The sequence below is a fragment of the Elephas maximus genome, chromosome 16, assembly GCF_024166365.1.
Source record: "Elephas maximus indicus isolate mEleMax1 chromosome 16, mEleMax1 primary haplotype, whole genome shotgun sequence".
In the NCBI taxonomy this organism is placed as follows: domain Eukaryota; kingdom Metazoa; phylum Chordata; class Mammalia; order Proboscidea; family Elephantidae; genus Elephas; species Elephas maximus.
Window position 1 is genome coordinate 72,737,767 of NC_064834.1, and position 23,810 is coordinate 72,761,576.

General features: G+C 38.1%; 1 protein-coding gene across 2 annotated transcripts in view; it reads left to right on the forward strand.

Moving 5' to 3' along the window:
• Positions 1 to 23,810, forward strand: part of PLEKHA1 (pleckstrin homology domain containing A1) — a 60,393-nt gene that overhangs the window by 13,217 nt on the left and 23,366 nt on the right. Inside the window, exons 3-6 of one of the 2 annotated variants that reach the window (XM_049855760.1) lie at positions 2,460 to 2,516; positions 4,796 to 4,841; positions 16,051 to 16,148; positions 22,504 to 22,635. In XM_049855760.1, coding sequence (XP_049711717.1) covers positions 2,460 to 2,516; positions 4,796 to 4,841; positions 16,051 to 16,148; positions 22,504 to 22,635 — 333 coding nt within the window. The remainder of the gene's footprint in view (positions 1 to 2,459; positions 2,517 to 4,795; positions 4,842 to 16,050; positions 16,149 to 22,503; positions 22,636 to 23,810) is intronic. The other variant, XM_049855761.1, reaches the window with a different exon arrangement.

Here is a 23,810-nt window from a genome sequence, read left to right on the forward strand (position 1 = left end):
GGAAGGCAAGAAGGCCTGGGGCATATTTGGAGAAGAGTTACTTCACTTTGGCAGGGGGGTACAGGTTAAGATTTACATTCAGCTAGTTCTTTTTCACATGAGTGGTTTTTTAGCCAGATCTCTGTGTCATAATTGGAGCCCTGGTGATGCAGTGGTTAAGCTTTTGGCTACTGATCAGAAGGTCAGCAGTTTGAATCCACCAGGTGCTCCTTGGGAGCCGTGTGGGGCAGTTCTACTCTGTGCTGTAGGATTGCTGTGAGTCCGCTGGTTTTGACAGCAGTGGGTTTTTATGGGATCCTTGGGGAGCCACTTCTTCCTCTGATCACTGCTTTCAGTTTCAGGCTTTCCAGGTTTTGCCTAGGTAGTTGGGTGAGTAATGGTGGAGAATTAAATAATTAAGTAGATATAATAGGAAATGACTTTGGAAAGACTGGAAAAACTATTTTGGCAAAATGAGCTTAGGATCTCGTAAGTTACAAATGGCTTATTTCCCTTTTTATATTAAATGTCATATTAGTTGATTATTGATTGTTCATTGTTAAATAACAAAATTTGAATCTCGAATTTTTCCAGTTGAACTTGGAACAGTCATGCTAGTCTGTAGAAACTAGATCTTTTGAACTTCGTTTATTTGCCAGCTGCCTACATTTCCCTCCATGGTGCCACTGTTTAATCTGTGACCTTCTGTGTCATGCTTTGGTTTCTCTTTCCTCTTCCCCACCCAAAGGCTTAGTGTTCTGCTCAGCTTGTTAATAGACTTATGGAAGACTTAAAAGAAAAAAAAAGAGCTCTAATAGAAAGTTAGCAGTATTGGGAAAAATCACTTTGATTGTGGTTAGGGGATCTTGTCTTGGAGACATTTTCACGTTTCGTTTCCTTATCAGGAAAAGAACCTGAAATTAAAAAAAAAAAACCTAAACCTCTAAACAAAACATTATGCTTAAGAACACAACTAACCTTTTAAAGTTACACATTAAAAATTATATTACTTAATATTTATGATTTATATTTGGAAGATTGTACATAGTTTAAAGCAGAACATAATACAGTTTTATCATACATAGGAGTGAAAGTTTTTAAAGCCCTATTCCTGTGAGTAGTAGTCAGTTCATGTTTAGGAATCTTAACTCATTGAAATGTCTGGGCTTCCATAGCTAATACACAGCTGAGGAGGGATCTCCTAACCGTTCATCAGAAGCCCATAGGTCTTTTTTAATGTACATTATTATAAAGACAATTAAAAAGTTGATCCTGCTTAATCTCCATCTAAGGTAACTTTGAGAAAAAAGGTTGTACAGTTTTACTTTTGAAACCTGCTACTGGTCTTTTCATTTCTGTTCTTCATTACATTTTCCAAGGTTCTTTTATCTGGTTTTTCTACTTGCATCATTATATTGCCAGAATTATTAATTAAAGCAAAATTTTGATTACAGATCTGCTCAAAAGCCTTTTTCAGTGGTTTCAGATTCTCAATAGTGTAAACTTTTGCTAGTTTGTTTTTTATTTAGGTCCCCTGTGATTAGGTTTTCAGTTTAATTTCCAAAACTATCGTTTTCTATACAACCCTGTACGCACCCTTTCTCACAGCCCAACACGTTGGCTTTCTCCTCCCAGCACAGAGCTTCTGGGTCTGCTCATCTCCTGCCTTGGCTCACCTGTCTTCTCTGCCTGGAGTGTTTTCTCTCCCAGTCTTCATGTTCCAAAATTCTGCCCATCCTTCAAGGTCCAGCTTAAATGCCTTTCACCCGCAGAGGAACCTGCATCTTTTTTAGTAGCATCAACCAGAAATGATTCTCCCTCGTCTGAATTCTTTACCCTTAGCTTTTTTTTTTTTGGTGACCAAACCACATTCCAAACTTGCTAAGGGGGGAGGAAGAAAACCATTTTGTATAAAAGTGCCATTATATAATTCCCTGCCTATGATTTAAAATGTATGAATGATTTTTGGGGGGGAGGGGGAAGTATCAATGCAGATTAAATATGAAATAATAAATACTAAACCATTTAAATGGGGGAAATCCAATACATTTCTTTCAAGAGATATATATGATGAAATGCGGTTTTAATACGGCCAAATAATATGTATAGTTTTTTGAGATTTCTTACGATTGTATCTATGTGTCTCTGGTGTTTTTTCCTGTTGCTTTCGGGAACAAACTCTGATACTGTTTATGGCTATTTAAAGTAATGAAAAAGAAAACTACCTTAGCTACAGTGGTAAAAAATAGCCTTTTAGCTGTAGAGTCCATTGAGGTGCAACAGAATAGGATTCAGTTTCTGTTATCCAAGTTGTCATCCTGATTGCAGACCTCGTAAATACTAGCACTGGAAAGTTGCTTTGTAAAATGTATTATTACAAAATCTAATTTCTTAACTTCTCTTTGTATGTATGGAACATTGTAATATGAAATAAATTCATAATGCTGCATATTAACTACACATTACTAATTTGTTTCTAGAACCTACCTTCTGGATCATCACGTGTCGGAGCCATTAAACTTACCTACATTTCAAAGGTAGGCTTTATACTTGGTCTTATATTCATGCGTGAATTAAAACCCCTCAGGATGCGAGTGTGAATAGAAGGAGCAGTTTCCTTTGTGTACCTGTCAACCAGTGATGACACTTAGGTTTGTATCATGTTGACAACAGTACCTGATTGATTATTTTTAGGAAGTTCTTTAAGCTGATGAAGTTAGGAGGAATATGAAGTTAATTCGCAGGATGTGGCAAATGCAAAAGGCAACATTAACTTTTGTGACCAGGTGTACGAACACAAGAAAAAAATCAGCTACCAATTAGGCTCTGTCTTGGAAAGTCTGGAGAAGATTTTTCTAAGTCTGTATTATATTTATTTAAACTGTTTCTAAGGTTTAGATCCTATTACCTTTGACATTTTGTTTCCCTTTTTTATCTGGAGAAACTGAGGACCATCTTCATATTGAAAAGGATGGTTTTTCTCTCTTTTCATTTTGTCTTTGCTAATTTTTGTTTTCTTGTTTGTTTGTTTTTCTGGCATTTTTGCAATGCTGTTTTTCTTTTCAAAAACTTAGATTTGATATTGATCAGGTAGCTTTTTTCCCATTTTTATTATTTTGGGAACTGAGACAGATACGCTGAGGAGCTAGTCCTGTGGGGTTGTATTTTATATAAAAACAATAGAAGTTTGTTGATGGCTTAAAATGTAAGATGTGAAAAATAGCAACACAATAAGATTAAATAATATGCATGTGCATAGTGTCGTGCATAAATTAGGATTTGTATGTATTGGGAGAAATCTTAAACGTTGATAGACCACTTCAACAGAAGACCAATTTATAGATGTGCCTCTGTTTATAAGACAGATATTTTTATAAATAAAATTTATCGGTATCTCAGTAGAGCTATTGATTCTCCCTGGTCAAAAGAAAAAAAAAATCAGCCCTCAGACAACAGAGGTTACATAATTAAAGGGAAACATATTTTCTGTTAAAGCCGTATTGTGTAAATTTACGAAAGACAAGTACTGTTTAAATATACCTGAATTGTTCCCATAAATCCAGACAGTTAAAAATGCTTCCAAGTAGCGTGCAGCTTTCACTCTATAGGGACTGCTATTAGGAACCATAGGATTCCATGGTGAGATAAGTTTTAGACCCCCAATTTACTTGATTATATTACTGGTGTATGTATATTGTTAAGCACATATACTGGCAAGTGTTTCTGACTCAATGAAGTGATGCGAAAAGGTCCATTTTAATGGGATAGGTGGTGAGGGAGAGATTGCCCATCTGCCTATAGCAGCTGCCTGTTGCGTGGTCTTTAAAATGGGAGCTCTTTCATGAAGAATTAGCCGAGTAAAGCAGGCAGGTTTACAGGCCACTGCTTTCCCTCCTCCATTGCTCCCCTTTTAAGATGCAGCCTCTTCTCTGTGAAGGTCCGTTCATTTCTCTTTCTGTCCTGCAGTTGTCTGAAGTTTGAGTGGTTGTACAGTTTGTACTCTACTCTAGACATGCCACTTTTTTTCCAGAGTTTATTCCTGGAACAAACTTCATTGTGACTCAGACCTGTGAATTTGTCGTTAGGAACAGTCAGGAACCCCAGACTTAGAATCCCTTCTCAAGGTACAAAACGGGTGCTACAATTAGGAATTTTATCACTAGGCAGCAGCAGGGCAGCAGTCATGAGTGGGCTTCCAAGAGAGCTAGCTCGCTTAAAGGAGTGAGTAGCAGCAAACAGGGAGGGCAAGGTGCTTCACCTTCCAGAATGAGGCATGCACTGCGTTTAAGGAAGTGACCCCATCATCCTGGGTATTCTGTTACAAGAGGGAATTGAGTGCCATGTGATTTCCTCAAAGCAGATGAGTGTCTTTTAGATTTGGGGGCTTTAAATACATGATCTCCCCGTCTCCCACCACCAGTTTTATAGCTCGCAATTAATTTAGAAATACGCAACTTGGGAAGAATTTGCAGTGTCTGTGTTTATTGAGGACATTTATGTTAAACATAAAATCTTCGTATGTGTGACATAAAGCCTAATGGTATGCTCTCAATTTCTTCTTATTTGAAGAAAAATCAAGTTTGTGTAGAGAAGATGTGGAGGTATCATTTGATTTAAACATCTTACCATTGGCACCTGGATCCTGTATTTAATTCATAGCCCTTTTTCAGTTGCCTTTAAAGTTTAACTTTAGATGTATGTGCTATCTGTGAATGATTGTTGGGAAATCATACATGTGGAAGCTTAGCTGATACTGAAGGTCTGTTGTAGTTCGCATATGAATAAGGAAGTGACTCATCCCTCTTGTTCCTGTCAGGTTAGCGATGCAACTAAGCTAAGGCCAAAGGCAGAGTTTTGTTTTGGTAAGTAACCACGTTGTATACGTATGTTTCGTTATTTTAAGTTAGTATTCTTACATAATACTGTTAGCTGTTACAGCTCTTCTTTATGTCTATGAATTTTATTTGTATTTGATGTGTGTTTCACTGTACTGGGCCCTGTGTTTTGCTCACTTTATAGCTCCCGCTATATATATGCATAGAGAGAACTGGTACGTGGCAATCCCCTTGGCAGTTTTCATAGGATTGAAGTCTAAAAACTTAAAACTAACAAATATGCCGGCTGTTTCCATGGAGCCTCACTCCTTGTTTCTGACCCTAAATAGGTGGAGCACTATCTACCGTTGGAGACATTGGGATTCCTGTGTAGAAATTTTCTTGCATTGTTTTAAGATTTGATTTTAAAGCAACTGATAACTAATGAATAAATTCGGTTAGAAATATTTTCCTTGGGGTTAACGCGCTATGATAAAAGACAGTACACCTGCTGATAAGAAAAATATTTCTTTTTTTTTTGGTATAGATTTGTATAATCTGATGTTTCTGATAGTTTCTGTAAATGTGTCAAATGGTCTCCTTATTCCTCCTCGTACCCCGGCTCTGATGACTAAGAGTTTATATTCCTAAGACAGTTAAATACAGTATTTTTACATTTCTCCCTCATGTTATTTTTCCTTTTATTTGTTGAGGAAACTTGATAACTCCACAAATGAGGGCTTAGCTGATTTGCCACGTATTAGGTACAACAATGGTATAGAAATGGTAGTTTATTAGCACTTACAGAGTGGGTGTCTTCTGGAAGTAAGCACTTTAAGCTGCCATGCCCTGAGTGCCTTTGGTGACCAACTTTTGATAACATGAGAAAAAAGGAAAAGAATCAAGAACAGCATCAAATGCTAGAAAATATTCTCTGTAATGTTCAGTATGCATTCACCATAATATTATGTGTAGTGAGTATCACAAGACCTTGGGTATCTTTTAAACAGATTTTTACAAATAAGCATTGTATATGTGTGAATCTATTAAAACCCTGAGTACAAGAAAGTAGTGCCCCAAGCTAACAATCAGTCTTCCCATGCTTCACCCCAACTACTTATTAGTCAAATTTCTATCAGAAGAGAGGTATAAATGAAGAAGAATTGTGTGATTCACATAATGGCCAATTTTAAAAGGCTCTCTGTGCTGGAAAATTGAAGGTCAAGGATATCACTTGAACTGCTTTTCTCCTCTGCATGATTATTCTTCCTGAGTCCCTTGTCACTCGAGATACTCAAACATGTATTGACCTGCCACTTGAGTATCATGGAAGGGGCTCAAGCTTACGGTGAGTGGTTACAGTAGATAAGCCTTAAAGTCCCTTCCAACTATGATTATCTTCATATATTATCAGCTAAATCTCATATTTTCAGTTTTCAGCGAGGGTTTTAGAAGTGAAAGTCTACTGCTTAGGTTATTTTAGAAGAGATTTTCTTTTCCCTTGAGATTATATATAATTTTGGTTCATAATTATTGAAGTATGTCATTAAGATAGTGGGTTTAGACATTTAAGTATTCTGTTGGGTATTTGTAAATAATTTCTTGTAAACATTGATTAGAGAAGTTGAAGAGTTTAGATGGTACCTTGATGTGATTTAACTTAGTTTTCATGGCTGGTTCTAGATATTCATGAGCCTGTGTTGTACTGAATGGCAGAATCAGAATTTTCAAATTGGGAAATAGAAGTGATGTATGGACTAATACAATGGAGAAATGTAGGCTAGAGCCAGATTTTGAAAGACCTTACATTTATTTATTAATTCATCAGACATTTACTGAGTAACCTCTGTGTAGCAGGCAATGTAGTTATTCTGTGACTACAGAGGAGGTAGTCTCCGTCTTTAGGGAGCTTACAGTGTAGTTTGATCAGTAAACGGGAGATTACAGTGCAGTAGGGTAAGCTCCATATTAGGATACTAGCCAGGTGGGAGAGTGGGGAAAAGGCATGGAATTCAGACTGGGGGACATCCCTTCCCAAAAGAGTGGAAATGCCAGGCAACTGCTGGGACTTGTGTCCCAACATGGAGAAAGGTATGAAAGGAAGATCATCTTAATATCAGTGGTGGAGCTGCTGGTGGGTTTGAACCACCGAGCTTTCAGTCGGCAGCCGAATGCTTTAACTACTGTGCCACCAGGGTTTTGCTCAACAAAAGATGTAAGGAAATGAAGAGAACCAATTAGATAGGATAAAATGCTTAATTTTAAAAGTAAGGATTTTGAAATGATGACGAAACTTCCAAATGGAAATGTTCTGGTGAACTGACAGGAATTGAAGACTGGATGGACCTCAAAGATCAAGAACGGGGAAATTTGGAATCTGTTGGTGATAGTCGAAGCTGGTAGAATTGCTGTGCTTTTAGAGAGTGTGGTAGTGGACATTAGTGATGGAAGGGACAAAAATCAGGAGGGGTGGCCAGCTGACATCACGAGGGATTATTTCACATAAAAAGATGCTTCATGGAGTAGAATTGATAATAAAGTTCTTTGTTCTCTTTTGCATGAAAAGGCAGGTTTTTTCAGTAGGTGTAAGGACAGCATCTGATAACAGTCATGTATCCAGTAAAAAAAAAAAAAAAATGGATAGAATAAAACATAGCTATTCAGGGAAACCGTTATAATTTTTTGACTATCACTAAGAAACAGTTACATATTTATTATAAATTATGTTTTTGTTTATTAAATAGGAAAATGCCTCAGAGCCTTGTGAATGGAAGGCCCTTGGGGGCAAGGCAGGTAACAGCTTTGTATCTTAGGATGTATAATGCTCATACTTTTTTTTTTTTAATAATTTTTATTGTGCTTTAAGTGAAAGTTTACAAGTCAAGTCAGTCTCTCACACCAAAACCCATACACAACTTGCTACATACTCCCAATTACTTCCCCTCTCCGTGAGACAGCCCGCTACCTCCTTCCACTCTCTCTTTTCATGACCATTTTGCCAGCTTCTAAGCCCCTCTACCCTCACATCTCCCCTCTAAGCAGGAGATGCCAACATTGTCTCAGGTGTCCACCCAAACCAATTAATGCTCACACTTTTAACAAATCTTTTTAATGTAAAATCTCAAATCTCCCAGTTCAAGGAATAGTAATATACAGTCATAGATTCAACATTCAGAATGATTGAGATGTTCAGAATGAGTGAATTTAGTAGGAATCAAAGATTAAGATTAGTCATTTATTGGTCTGCAAATAGTTTATTAGTCCCTTAGTGCTAGTGGTGGTAGAGAAAAGATTCCTAAAATTCTTGCCTCCATAGAAAGAGGCATTGGCTTCTAAAATGGCACCGCAACTTCCATTAAAGATGGCAACATAAAGACTTACTATCTATTTTATATTGCCTAAAAACATCGAGAAAGAAAAACATTCAGACTGCCTTTGTTGAAAGTGGGAGATACCTATAACCCAGATCCGCAGTGTATGAAGATGGAAAGTGGATGGAGGAATGGTAAATAACTTAGCAGAGGAAGAGACCAATGAAAAGCTGCCCTCACCCCAACTCTAGGAAGTGTTAGCAACTGGAAATACAGTTTCTTGAGAAGCAACAGTGAGGAGGGACGGAAAACAGGAAATTTGTTTTAATGTCTACGTCAGAAACAACCTCTGGTCCCCACCTCCATCTGGCTCCGGTCAGGCAACCACCCTTCCCCCACCCCAGCAGGAAATGGGAGGTGGAGTAGCTCCAGAAATAGAATCAGCGATGCTTTTTACTTGGGGACAGTAGTCCCCAAGGAAGGGATGAGGCTTGAAACTGAAAATAGGAGGACTGGAAGAAACCTGCACAATGAAAGCAACCCTTTTCCTGCCTCAGTCCCAGAGCATTGGGCAGCAGGTTTAGGTGGGAGATTAGAGGGTCATTGAGAACCTGAATTATTGCTAATACATGTCTTTTCAGTAATTTGCTTTACGTTTTTCACAATACTTTCTTACTTCTCAGAAACCTCCAGGTGAGATGATGATGAAGAAGAACCACATTTATTCTGTCCCAAGTACTGTACTAGTTTCATCGTCTCCATCCCTCAAGGAAAGGGTGGGTAGCTGTCCCATGTGATAGGTGAAGAAAACTGGGCCTAGAGAGATTAATTTATATCCATAGCGACCCTGTATGATAGAGTAGAACTGCCCATAGAGCTTCCAAGTCTGTAAATCTTTTCAGAAACAGACTGCTCTTTCCTTCTCCCGTGGAATGACTGGTGGGGCTTGAACCACTGACCTTTCGGTAGCAGCTGGGTGCTTGCTGTGAGTCAGAATTGACTCGACAGCAGTGGGTATCGTTGGTTTTTAGAGAGATTAAATAATTTTTACAAGACAGTGTTGCTAGTGAGTGTGTGAGCTAGTTAGGCCTGGCAGATGCCACGCTCTCGTCTTTTTTCCACGTCATATCACAGTGCCTCCTCTTACCACGAAATAGTGCCTAAAGCAGATAGATTTTATTCAGACTGCAGGGTGTGCTAAAAGTCTTTTTAGAGGTAGATATTCTCTGTTCCCTTCCTTAAAAGAGGTCTTTATATAAATACTATTCATTCAACCGTATGTGTATTGAGCACTTACTTTGCACCAGGTATTGTGTATTAAGAACTGCTTATTTTTTCAGAAACTCCTCAGATGTTCTAAGCAGGTATCCAAAAAATACAGAAGAAAGAGGCCATCGTGAGAAGCGCTAAGTTTCGGTCTCAGCTGGAGGCGGCTTATAAAGGGATACTTTACCGATTGCTAGAAATTAAAAACAAAAGTTATTTGTTGACGTGCTTAATGTCTTAGTGACTTATTAATTTATGTTAATTTGTATGTTATGGCATCTATAATCTCTCCTAGTCTCTAGAAAGATATAAAAGAACCAAATTACTATGTGTTAAATTTTTATAGTTTCCAGACAAGTTATTTTGTGGCACTTGACAAGATACGCATTGGTTTCCTTTCTCAGACCCTCCTCTCAATTCAAGGGAAGCTCTGGTTTATAGAGTTTTGGTCTCAATCAGAATTACAAAATTTTGTGTGTTTGGGAAATAACTTTATTTTCTCTTGAGGGTTTTCGTTTCCCCTTTCCCTTAAGTAATGTTCAACTGGGTGCTAGTATATCATTGAAAACTTCGATGTAGATTTTTGGAAGTTGTTTTTATATTTCAACAATTGCAACACTGTAGCTTTTAAGATGCTTCAGCTCCTAGAATAATTTTTTTTTAAAAAACGCAGATGTTACATAATAAGTTTTAGTTCAAGAGTTGATGCCAATAGTTTGTAGATAACTATATGCAAGTTTGTTTTGTTTTATACAAGTAAATAGTCTTTAAAGGAATGTGTTTAAATTATATAAAAGTCCTAACTGTATTAAAAATTTAAATACAAAGAAAATTCATAAGAGTTAGATACAGGTGTTTATTTTTATAATCTTGAGTAATATGAAATTTAGAGGTTTTTTTTTTTTTTTTTTAAAGGAAAAGATCAATAGAATATTTCTTTTTGATCAAAGATACCATTAACAAAGTAGAAAGACAAATGACAGACTGGGAAAAATGCTTGTAACGAGTCAGGAAGGGTTAATATAAAAGCTGTAAATAAAAAATAAACAATTCAGAAGAAATTTGGGTAAAGAAAATAAAGTTGGTAAAAGAAGTACAGGTGGCCAACAAACATAACAAAACTAAATCGTCTCAATAAAACTGAAGTTTAGCAAGGTCTAATAATTTATTGGTTAGGTTGTCCAAGAATGCTGTGTCAGTCAGGGTCTAGTCAGGAAATCACGTTTCTCTAGGGGCATCAGACGCAGGACTTGTTATAGGGAATCGTTTACCTACATGTGGGAAGGCTGGAGTGCACAAAGGGAATGCTGAAGTAACCCAGAAATTAGAAACTACATGAAGCAGCTACCACCTCTAGGGTTTGGAGAGACAAAAGGGAAGAGGTGGTGTTTACCAAAACCCAGGACTTTGAATGAGAAGCCATCATGGAACTACTGATAAGTGTCTAAGGGGACTCTGCAGGGCGAGAGTCTGGAGCATCAAAACCCTGGAGCATGAAGAAGAGCAAAGTAGGAGGCCTCACACTCCCCGATCTCAAAACTTACTATATAGCCACGGTAGTCAAAACAGTCTGGTACTGGTACAATGACAGACACATAGACCAATGGAATAGAATTGAGAACCCGGAAGTCAGTCCATCCAGCAACGGACAGCTGATCTTTGACAAAGGGTCGAAGTCCATTCAGTGGGGAAGAGACGGTTTGTTTAACAAATGGTGCTGGCAAAACTGGATATCTATTTGCAGAAAAATGAGATAGGATCCATACGTCACAAAAACTAACCCAAAATGGATCAAAGACTTGAATGTCAAACCTAAAACAATAAAGTTCCTAAAAGATATAATGACAAAGCTAAGGTTCCTAATTTATGGCATAAATTGACTATTGACGTAACTAAAAATGTACAAACAACAGAAGATAAGCTAGATAGCTGGGACCTCCTAAAAATTAAATACTTAATTCATCAAAAGAATTCACTAAGAGAGTAAAAAAAAAGGAACCTACAGACTGGGAAAAAATTTTTGGCAATGACACATATGACAAGAGTCTAATCTCTAAAACATATAAAACTTCAACACCTCAACAACAAAAAAACAAACAATCTAGTCAAAAAATGGGTAAAGAACATGAATAGACTCTTCACCAAAGAAGACATTCAGGCAGCCAACAAACACATGAGGAGATGTTCGCGATCATTAGCCATTAAAATGCAAATCGGAAATACAGTGCGACACCACTTCACCCCAACAAAAACGGCATTGATCAAAAAAACAGAAAACAAATGCTAGCAGGGTCTTGGGAAGATTGGAATTCTTATACACTGCTTGTGAGACTGTAAAATGGTATAACCACTATGGAAAACAGTATGGTGGTTCCTCAAAAAGCTAGAAATAAAAATAACCATATGATCCAGCAACCCCACTATTAGCCATTTATCCTAGAGAAATAAGCAGTGACACGAAAAGACATATGCACTGCCATGTTCATTGCACCTTATTCATAGTAGTAAAAAGAAACAAGTGTCCATCAACAGATGAATGGATAAACGAAATGTGGTACATACATACAATGGAATACTACACCGTGATAAAGAATAATGGTGAACCTGTAAAATATCCTATAAAATGGATGAATCTGCAGGACATTATGCTGAGTAAAATAAGCCAATCACAAAAGGACAAATACTGTATGATACCACTTATTATATAATAAGAAAAGGTTTACTCACAGAAAGCAGCATTCTTTGATGGTTTCCAGGGACAAGGGAGGAAGAAAAGGAGGAATCACTTAATAGATAGTAGACACGTGTTACTTCTGGCAAAGGGAGAGACAGCACACAATCTGGGGGAAGTCAGCACAACGTGACCAAGGCGAATGAAGACACTGAGAGGTACCCTAGGATAAAGGACAATTTTTTTTTTATAATAATGACTTTACCATATGCAATTCAGCAACAATAGGTAATAACAGCCTTAAAATCCGTGAGTGGTTACATAGGTAGGTAAGTATGCTATATACAGGTGGAAGGGCATATGGGAGAGCATGCACACGCTTGTAGGGGTTTAAAAAAAAAAACAAAAAACACTGCTGTCAAGTCAATTCCAACTTACAGCAGCCCTATAGGACAGAGTAGAACTGCCCCATAGGGTTTCCAAGGAGCAGCTGGTGGATTTGAACTGCCGACCTTTTGGTTAGCAGCCAAGCTCTTAACCACTGCACCACCAGGGCTCCTGTATGGATATAGTTATGGGTAATTGTGTATACATATTTGTATATGCTGCATAACATAAAAATGGTTGCAGCAGTATATGGACAGGGAACTGTCAGAAATTCAGGCCGGATTCAGAAGAGGACGTGGAATGAGGGATATCATTGCTGATGTCAGATAAATCTTGGCTGAAAGCAGAGAATACCAGAAAGATGTTTACCTGTGTTGTTTTGACTATGCAAAGGCATTCGACTGTGTGGATCATAACAAATTACGGATAACATTGAGAAGAATGGGAATTCCAGAATGCTTAATTTTTTTTTTTTTTTTTTTTATTGTGCTCATGAGGAAACTGTACATAGGCCAAGAGGAAGTTGTTGAAGCAGGCTAGGGGATATACTGCGTGGTTTAAAATCAGGTAAGGTATGCGTCAGGGCTGTATCCTTTCACCTTACTTAGTCAGTCTTTATGCTGAGCAAATAATCCGAGAAGCTGGACTAGATGAAGAGGAACACAGCATCAGGATTGGAGGACTACAATCATCCTTTAAAGGGAAATTTTTTTTTTTTTTCATTTTGACAAAAGCCACATTTTTACACTAATGGAATGGATGCCAAACCATTGTTTGATGATAGTTTATTATTTGAAAAAAAGGAGATGCCAATTGCAAGCAGGCCATGTCAGTCCCATGTTCCATGAAGTACACCACAATTGCAGTACATATCCGTGGCCCAGGAGGTGGCCCAGGAGGTGCATCACAGACTGTTTTCAGGGAGGCAAGCACTTAATATCAGTTTCATGGCTTAGAGCATGCATCACAAACTGTACTTCCCAATAACCAGTAACAGAAAGGAAATAGTAAACATACTTGCAAGCCTTATCTCGCTGTATAGAAGCCAAAAGACACAAAAGTTTCACACAGTTACTTCTCTGGGAAGCATCCCCTCATAGGAATGGCCCTCAACACTCAAATGTTCAGTTGCGCCAGTACCCGCCAAGATGCCAGAATGTCCTAAAGCTGCTCAAATGTCTGCTGATAAACTTTCAGGGGCGGAAGATGTGAGCGATAGTTACATATACCAGTATACATGAAGGAGTTAATGCGATATGCATTAACACAACCTTCCTTCCTGAAAATGAAGAGGACTTAAAGCACTTACTGATGAAGATCAAAGACTAGAGCCTTCAGTATGAATTACAGCTCAACATAAAACAGAAATCCTTAAAACTGGATCAATAAGCAATATCATGATAAGCAGAGATATACTGAACTTGTCAAGGATTTCATTTTACTTGGATCCGCAGTCAATGCCTATGGAAGCAGCAGTCAAGAAATCAAATGACATATTGCATTGAGCAAATCTGCAAAAGACATCTTTTAAAAAGCAAAGATGTCACTTTGAGGACTGAAGTGCATCTGACCCAAGCCATGGTATTTCATTTGCCTCAAGCATGTGAAAGCTGGACAGTGAATAAGGGAGACCGAAGAAGAATTGATCCCTTTCAGTTGGCGAAGAATATTGACTATACCATGGACTACCAGAAAAACAAACCAGTCTGTCTTGGAAGAAGTATAGCCAGAATGCTCCTTAAAAGCAAGGATAGCGAGACTTGATCTCATGTACTTTGGACATGTTATCAGGAGGGACCAGTCCGTAGAAAATGATATCATGCTTGGTAAAGAACAGGGTCAGTGGAAAAGAGGAAGACCCTCAGTGAGATGGATTGACACAGAGGCTATAATGATGGGCTTAAACATAGTGATTTTGAGGATGGCGCAGGACTTGGCAGTGTTTCGTTCTGTTGTACATAGAGTTGGTATGAGTCAGAACTGACTTGACGGCACCTAATGACAGCATAGGTTCTGCAGGTATATTCATATGTTATAATAGAGCACGTAGGGTGCACAGTAATGGGAACTTCTTAGGCATATCCAAGCACCTCGTGGGACTGAGTGACTGGGCTTGAAGTCTGAGGACCATAGTCTGTAGGAACGTCTAGCTCAGTTGGCATAACATAGTTCATAAAGACAACGTTCCACCTCCCAGTTTGGTGAGTAGCACCGGAGGTCTTAAAAGCTTGCGAGTGGCCATCTAAGATAAAACAATTGGTCTCTTCCTGTTCAGAGCAAAGGAGAATGAAGGAAACCAAAAGTCAAGGAAGAAATTAGTCCAAAAGACTTATAGCCTACCCAAACCACAGCCTACTCTAGCCTGAGACCAGAAGAACTAGATGGTACCTGGCTACCACTATCAACTACTCTGACCAGGGTCACAATAGAAGATCCCAGTTAGAAGAGAAGAAAAATTAGAACAAAACTCAGATTCATAAAATGATGGAGACTGGAGGAACCCCCGAAGACACTCCTGGAGGTCACGTTTCAACCAAATAATAGATTGGCATGTAAAATAATAATGCCTGTGAGGAATGTGCTCCTTGGAACAATCCACTAAATGGGACCAAACAGGCAACATTTGCCCAAAAGCAAAGATGAGAAGGCAAGGAGGGGCAGGGAAACTGGAGGGATAAAAACACGGGGAAGGCAGGGTGGAATTGGGGAGAGTGCTGACACATTGGTGGGAGGGGGAGGAGCGTGGAGGTTTGTAGCCAATGTCATGAAACAGTTTGTAAATGAATTGTTGAATGGGAAGCCAGTTTGCTGTGTAAACTTTCACCTAAAGCACAATAAAAAAAAAAAAAAAGCACAATAAAATGTTAAAAAATAAAAAGATCCTGGAGCAATAGCTTAGCGTGTGCTGCTGCTGGAGGGAGGCCAACAAGAGCAGGAATCACGAAGAGAGCTCCTGTCTCCTTCTCCCCACCTCCCACCTTCCAGTCTCCCATCAGTACCTCCCACTGGCAAAGCAGGTCTAGAGCTGACAAGTCTAAAAAATAGATTTTGCAGATTCCTAACCCCAGTGCCACGGAGGCTTGGGGATGAATATGATAGATTCATAACTAGCACGAGTGCTGATAACCAGAACTAGTGAGCGATGCTAGATGAAACAGGCCTTCTTATACACTGTTGGTAGGAATGTAAATGGATTCAACCTTTTGGAAAGGCAGATTGCTAATATCTCTAAAAACTTCAAATGTGAATTCCATTTGACCTAGTTTAAGTCTCTGTCAAGAAGTTCATCTTAGAGAAATACTATACCAAGTGTGGAAAAGTATATATATATATATATAATGTTGCATTATGACATTTTATGTAATTTCAAAAATTGGAAATAGCCTTTAAATATATAGCAGTATATCCATTTAGTGAAAAATCATGTGACCGTTAAAAATAAGAGGTATACCAATTTATCAGGTGATAAAAGCAGTATTATGGTTTGATCTTAACATTTCCTCAAATCCAAGAGAGCCACAATTTTCAAACCTAGCATGGTTTTTTAGCTGTTGTGAACATCAGTTTAGATGTAACAAGTACAAAATTTCGTGTGTTGTAGTTTATTTTTTTCTCTCAACAGTTATGAATGCAGGGATGAGGAAATACTTCCTACAAGCCAATGATCAGCAGGACCTAGTAGAATGGGTAAACGTGTTGAACAAAGCTATAAAAATTACAGTAAGTGTTTTTATTTTTTTGAAAAGTTTTTAATACTTGGAAGTAATCGTTAACATTTTGAAAACCACCGAGGGAATGTGCCCACCTTAGGATGGGTTGTATGTGCAAATGTGGCCACCTCAGGATGGGTTGTATATACAAAGTTGTTTAAAAGTTGGGTGCTTAGAATATGAATCGATTTTCTTGTCATGAGGACGCTTGGCCCTGAAATGAGCCCATGAATGCCCATTTAACCTGTTATGCACCTTAGTAATGATATGTAGAACTACAGATTCTAACCACTGTTAACAGTAATGTTTCTAGGGGAAAGCGCAGTTTTAGAGTTCTACTTCGAGGATGTGTTTTCTTCCAGCGTAGGATGAAAGGCTTCCTGCCACCTCCCCAGGCAGTAGGAGTGGGCAGTCCCGTCTTCTAAGCCATGCCTAGGACTGGTGTCAGAGAAGGCAGGAGTTGAAGGCAAGAGCAGCACAAGGAGAGGTGAAGGGCTTAGAAATGAGGTACTGGGGTAGGGATTGAATCTGAGAAGCTGTGGCAGCAGAGGTCAGGGACGGATTACCCAATAAGCAAGGTAAGCTTGTGCTTGGGGCATCAATAAAACAAGGGCACTAGTTGTCCAAAGCAAAGACCCATAGATGCTAAGCAGCAGGACACAAGGAGAAGTGAGCACACAGCAGTGATTCAGGAAAGACTTCATTCATTATCCTTATTGTGTATGGAAATAGATAGTGTTCAGCAGCTTAATTGTGATGAAATCACTGAAGAATTTCTAAGAGCAAATGAAAGAAATGTTTAAAGTATATTTTATCTAAAATAAAATATAGAAATTCACTGTAATGTTTGTTTTCTGATCATTAAGTTTTTATGATATCTTTTCATTTATAATTATAGCATTTATTACAAAACAAAGCATCAGACTTGAAGTATGAGCCGTTCAAAGCAAAATTGGTGAAAGTCAATTTTACATCGACTGTTGAAACAACTAAGTTCACTGACTCATTTTCTTTGTTGTAGAATGTGGGGAATATTCTTTTTGTAGAAAACGTGAATATAGTAAAAATCTTAGTACCCCATGTCCACTAAAAATTTTATAATCCAGTTCATCTCATTCCACTAAAATGGCATGTGCCACTTTTGCATTCAATTGCTAATATTATAGTTTAATTAAAAAGGAAGTTACATCACGGATAGCTAAGACACACACACGTACATGTCTAACCCGAGTATCCCACTGTAATGCGTGAGGGAACAGAGGAGGGGGCACCGCAGATCGTCAGTGCTTAGGGCCCTCACATGTCTTAATCCCGCCCTGGCAGCGTCCTGCCCATGTCACCTTGGGGAGTTTGTCTTAGGCTTTACCCTGCTTCTCTCACCTCTTTTCCTGGAGTTCCAGGCCTTGGTGCCGTGCACTCCTTTCTAGCGCTACAGCTTCTTACCTCCAACCTGGGCTTCTCTTCTTTTTGGCTTTTTGATGAACGTTGTTATTTATTGATTATTTACAATGTGCCAAGCTTTGTATTAAAGGTTTTTACCTAAATTATCTGGAAAAGTGAGGCTTAGGAAGATTGAGCAACTTCTACAGATTCATCGCTGCTAAGCTCGGGGGTAGTGATCCAAACCCAGTCTGCTTGACTCTGGAGGCTGAACGCAGAATCGCTGTGCCTTACGGCTTCCAGAAAAAGGAGTCCTTTCCTTATTCTCCTGTTCCTAAGGCCAAAAACAAACTTCCTGAGATTTTACTACTGATGCTGATGAACCAGCAGATAGGCCCTCTTTCCTGATCACACCCACCTCACGTTTTACTCCTTATGCTCTTACAGGGAGACACACAGTAGGCCTGCGTTGAGAGAGTATAAATTGTGTGTAAACTAAAATGGGTTTTTACTGAAACGCAGTTGTGTGCTGACCCTAAGTGCCTTATTCTCATGAGACATGTACCCTGGAGGCTGGTACACGTTACCGTCTTGTTAGTTCTCCTTTGAAATGGCTGATTCCATAGTTAGGTCGCAACACAATACAGAGCTCACAGATGTAAAGCTGTTCTCAGAGTTAAATGCAGTTTCTTGTCTTGCTCCAGAGCAGCTTGTCACCACGTGACAGCAAACTCCCACGCACGTCTCTGATATGTGCATGAAGCAGAAGTTATTTTAGGTTTATGCAGTTTCAGGAAGGCAGTTTTTGAGCTGATTCAGAAGTATGTGTTCTTAAAAGATTTTAACTGATCACTTTTAACTCTTATAACAAACACTCCCTACTTGGAAAATTTCTTTAGAAATACAGATTCTAGTAACTTCACTGATTTTTTTTGTGTGTTTGTCCAATTGCAGCAATAGAGAGGACTGGTTTCTTAGTGCATTCAGAGAAAAAGTAGTGATCTGAGGCTTTTTACCATTTGGGGGGGTTCTTAAATTGCCATGTCTGGTTTCTTAAGGGAATGATACATCCGCAAACGAATTGCTTCTGTTAAACTTGCTAACGTGACAGAGAAGCGGATGAGGGACTGGGTAAAAGTAAAAAGAAAAAAGTAGAGACTTTTAAATAGCTTTTGTGGTCTTCCAGCTTTTTTAAAGTTTTTAAAGATAAATTTGTTGGTAAATGATTTTTGTATTTTTATAATTCATGTTTAGAAAATATAAACACATATAAGATAGAAATCACTTTGTCCACAAAGCAATAATAACTACGTGAAAGTGAATGTAGAATCGATAGTCACCGGGAGTCAGAGACGGCTCTCCACAGCAGCTGCTGACAACTAAAGATCAGCTTTGTAGAGACACATATTTAATTCTTAGAATAGCAATGGATTTCCCATGCTTTCATAAGATGTATTTTATGCTAATTTTATTCTTTGAGACAGTCTTAGCCATTTTAATTTTGTATGCATTTCAAGTATTTAAATGTGGTAGAATATGGAATTTCTAATATTTCATACTTTCCCATAGAAGTTGTTGATAATTCACATGTGGTTTCTTTTCTTAATATATGTACACTTTATCTTCCTATCGAATCGCTCCAAATGGCATTTTGGTCAACTCTGTAATGTAGTGATGATCTGAGTACTACATGGTACATAAAGCTGGAATTTTTACAGATCCCAAACTAGATCGTCCAAGTGTGTGGCTAAAGGATAGAGGTGGTTACAGAGTAGTGGGCGAGGAAATGGTGATTATTTAACTACTCGCCATCTTAATGCACTGTCCTTCAACACAGTGGTCTGTGGCTTTAGTCATTTCCCTTAGGTCTGTGTGGACGTGAGTTGATAGCTACCATTTAAATTCTTTTCCCATTATTTAAAAAAAGAAAGAGAGCAATAGTAGAGGAACCAATATCAATGACTAGAGTTTGACAAATCAAATTGTAAAGTATGCCTTCAACTAATTAGCCATTTACATTAATAACAATATAAAAATGGTGGTTTCTGGTCCCTTATTGATTGTGAAGGAATGTAAGATGTATATGGTTTCTTTCTAAATGGAAGCACTAATTTATTTATTTAATAATAAGTGCCTTTTTTTTTAACCATAGGTTATAATTTAAAAGTTAATATTAGTTTTAACCTAAGAATTAGTCTTTTTGAAGTTGTGGCAAAAACTCCACAAGTTTATTTATTTATTTTTTTAATTGGCAAGTGGGAGCACTTAGAGTAAGCTGGATATAAGATCTTGATCCCTCACCAAATGGTCTATGTACAAAAATTGTTAGGCCTTTTTTGACCTTAGACCAGTGGTTTTCATCCGGCTGGCTGTGCATAGAGCCCTCCGAAAGGTCGTAAGACCCAGGAGTTAGCGTTCGCACACTTGAGGTTTCAGTTCTAAGGCCCTGTCGTCGTTCTCAGTGAATCAAATATCAGCCTTCCCTTTAACTTTTGAGAAACCTGTAGCATTTTCGTTCATTTCACTCCTAAGTCCTTGCATCCATTTTGTCCATCTCTTCACTCCCTGGCCATTTTTACCTTTTGTTTTCCTGCTGTTAGGCAGGTGACACCCCGAGGGATCATCTGCACATACCTGCCAAAAATGCTAATTCAGCTCTCAGAAAACAAGAGTCACCAAAAAAGTTAGAAAGGAAGGGAAAGCGGAAAAAAAACTAGGCAGCAGAACCAGAGTGTAGTATCTTTGGCCCTTGCTGTCTGTCTAGTCACATCACTTCTCTGATTCCCGTTAAGCTGTTGGCTGATTTCTTTTTCATCCTAAAATATTTTAATGGATGAATTTGCACCAACTTTTCATTCAGACTTTCTAAGGGAGCTGTGTACTTTCATGGGTATTTTGCTTATGTTTTTCTTGTCCTTGGGGAAGAAGATGATTACAATTTAGATAGTTTTTATTATAAAATATAATTCTAAGTTAATTATTGGACTTGAACGTTGGAATTATGCTATACTGAGCATTGGTTTTATAATGAGGACGAATTAGAAGCAATGAGCTTAATAGTATTGGCAAAGATTTTTAATATACTGTCATTTCTGGAAGAAATAATTAAAATACATGATGCTGTTCATTAGAATAGGAGCCCCAGTGGTGCGTCAGTTAAGTGTTTGGCTGCTAACCGAAAGGTTGGCAGTTCAAACCCTCCAGCAGCTCCATGGGAGAAAAGACCTAGTGATCTGCTCCTGTGAAGATTTACCGCTTCAGACACCCTATGGGGCAGTTCTACTCTAGGGTCACTATGAGTTGGACCAACTGCACAGCACCCGACAACAATATTCGTTAGAAAATACCATGGTCTTCCTCAGTAAGTTGTTTCAGGATATGATATCCTTTGAAATCCTTTCAGTCTTGTGTATTTATAAGAATCTCGTCAAGTAAATTCTGTTTATTATTGTCTTTTCTCTTAAAAGCACTCTGCAGTGTGCAGCCTCCTAGAAAAAACTCTCAGAACTCAAGAGTTCACCTCAGGTTTCCTTTCTCTTCTCTTCCTCTCCCTGTTTCTGTCTCTTCTGTTTTCTGCCGTTGACTGGCATTACAGTGTGACTGTGATGAGAAAGGCAGAGGCCTGGGTTTACACACTGTCATTTGCCGATATTTTGCAAAGCTTCTTTGTAAAGCCTTGCCTGCAAACACCATTGTGTGCCGGCTTTTCTGCAGACCTGGTGCAGGCAGCGTCATACCAAGTTTCTACCAGTGTCCCTGGGTGGTGGCGTATGTACATTGAGAAACCACTGCTTTGGCATTTACCACACATACGGATCGGGTCTTTGAATGCGCCATAAAAGGTGTCACCTGTCATTTTGTTGGTACCCTGTTATCAGGCAGATTATTTAATTTAAAATTAAATATTTGTACACCAGTATTTCTGTGCTTGTCAGTAATGTTTGTCATAATGTTTTTGAGAGACTGTAAGATCCTCAGATGCCCTTTAAATTACCAGAGAGATTAAGTCATGTTCAGCATCATAATTGACACTAAGCATGTATTATCCAGAGCCTTAAAAAATAATCAAAATACAGACTATATGGTTCACAGTCTGTAGACCAAAAAAAAGTTGATTAACCATGTACCTTATCCTCTAATTAGACTCTGTGAGAAAGCTAAAACCTGTTACACGTTTGCGATACCTCTGATTCTTTGATTTCACTTTAAAGAGGAATTAATACAGGAGAGTCCACTGCTGTCACTATCATTGTCTGTTTATACAAGTTAGTTAAGATGATTTAAGTGTTAGCATTCCTTTTTTAAATTCCTAATAAGTTTTAAGGTATTTCAAACATTCTGACTTCAGATTTCCATCAAGTATGTTGTTATTCTTTTTTCCTAATGCTCTTTGCATTCATCCATTGAGTCAGTCTTTCAACATTTCTTGAATACTTACTGTGTGCTTGGTAGTAGGCTGTCTGGGGGCCATGATCCCTGCCCTTGGGAACTTGCAGAATCCTGGATAGGAGTGGAAGAAAGGGCAAGGGAGCAACTAAGGCCAAGCATACAATGTTAAGTGCTCTAATAAACTGGAAATAGACTGAGTTTGGAAGAGAACTACACAAACTTAGCTAGAAAGTGGTAGAACCAAGATCAAAACCCCCATTCCCTAACGTCCCTGAGCCTCTGTTTCCTTACGTCTAAAATGGGGGTCCCACTCCTGTGACATAGGGTTGTTAAGAGGATGAAGTGAGAAAATGTCTGAAATGGTACCTGCCTGAATGAGCACTCAGCTAAAGGATGGTGGCTTTATAAAGTGTGACTGTCAAGTAGAAGAAGTAGCACGGGAATATACAGGAGTGACGCACACATACCTACCTTTTAAGTAATTGCATAAAAAAGAGAGTCGTTAATTGTATCTAATGGCGATTAGTTGGAAATTCTGTGATAAAAGTGAGTTGCATGTATAATTGCAAGGTGATTCTTTTGATTTACTATTTCAGGTACCAAAGCAGTCCGACTCACAGCCTCACTCTGATAACCTAAGTCGCCAGGGGGAATATCCATGTGCAAAGAAGCAAGTGTCTTATAGAACAGACATCGTTGGCGGTGTCCCCATTATTACTCCAACTCAGGTGATAAATTAATGCTATTCTGTGACAGTTTCATTACTCTATTTTGATTTTTATCTTGTTAATAAAACCAAAACAGTACGCCTTTTCTGAATGAATACAGTACTAAATACCAAAAATCCATACTTTTGTTTCTTATTTCGAAAATACGTGTTTATTGTGTAAAATTTTGAAATCCGATAAACAGCACTTAACACTTTTCATGTCTACTCTGAGCCCTTTTTTTGTTTCCCCCCCAGAAACACAGATAAGAATTGTATGTTCGACTTTGGAAACAGCTTTTTTCACTTGTTGCAAACATTTCCCAAGTCATAAAAAATTATATCATTTTTAATGGCCGCATAGTAGTTCTACCATGGATTTATCATAATTTACAAATCTCTGTTGTTGGACAAATGGTGTTCTTTTTCCTTTTATAAACAGTGTTACAATGAACATTTTTATAGTTAAAACTTTAGGAACATCGATTATAATTTTTTTAAGGATAAGTTCCTAGAGTTTGCATGTAAGTTTTTAACCCTTTTCCACACGTGGCCTAGGTTAACTAGGATTCTGACTTAATCCTATCTAGAACGTACTGATATGCTCTTACAAGCAATATAAATTTAGAAACAATTTTTGATTAAAAAAAAATTTTTTTTTTTGTTTAAGCTTAACACTCTTGTATCACCGTTGAGGGGATGGGTTTGTAGTGCAAATTAAATTATTAACAATTCAGAGACCAAGAATTTTAAAATAATTAATTGGTATTGTCATTGATAGGTATTTTCATTACTTGGGTGCCTTTTGTACTTAAAAGACTTGTCACTTAATAAACCTTTTAAAGCAAATTGTATTACATACCATATTTTCAGGTCTTTTGCCAGAAGAGGGTGATTAGTAGAAAGACAACTTACACCATTCAGTAATTCAATAAGTGTTTATTGAGTCAACAAAAATCCCAGCTCTAGTGTGAGCTTACGTTTTTCACCAAAGTTGATAAAAATAAGTCAGGATTATGCGTGTATGTGTGCATTGTCTTTACAAAGAACGACCAACACCTTAAAGTTGTGGTTACTGTGTAGCTACAGTAAGCTTTTTACACCAATGTTGTGTCTTACTTTTACATAAGGAACGAAACTAACTGTTTGTAGTTTTATTAAGATATTGTAATAGTTTGCATATGTTGCATTTTAACT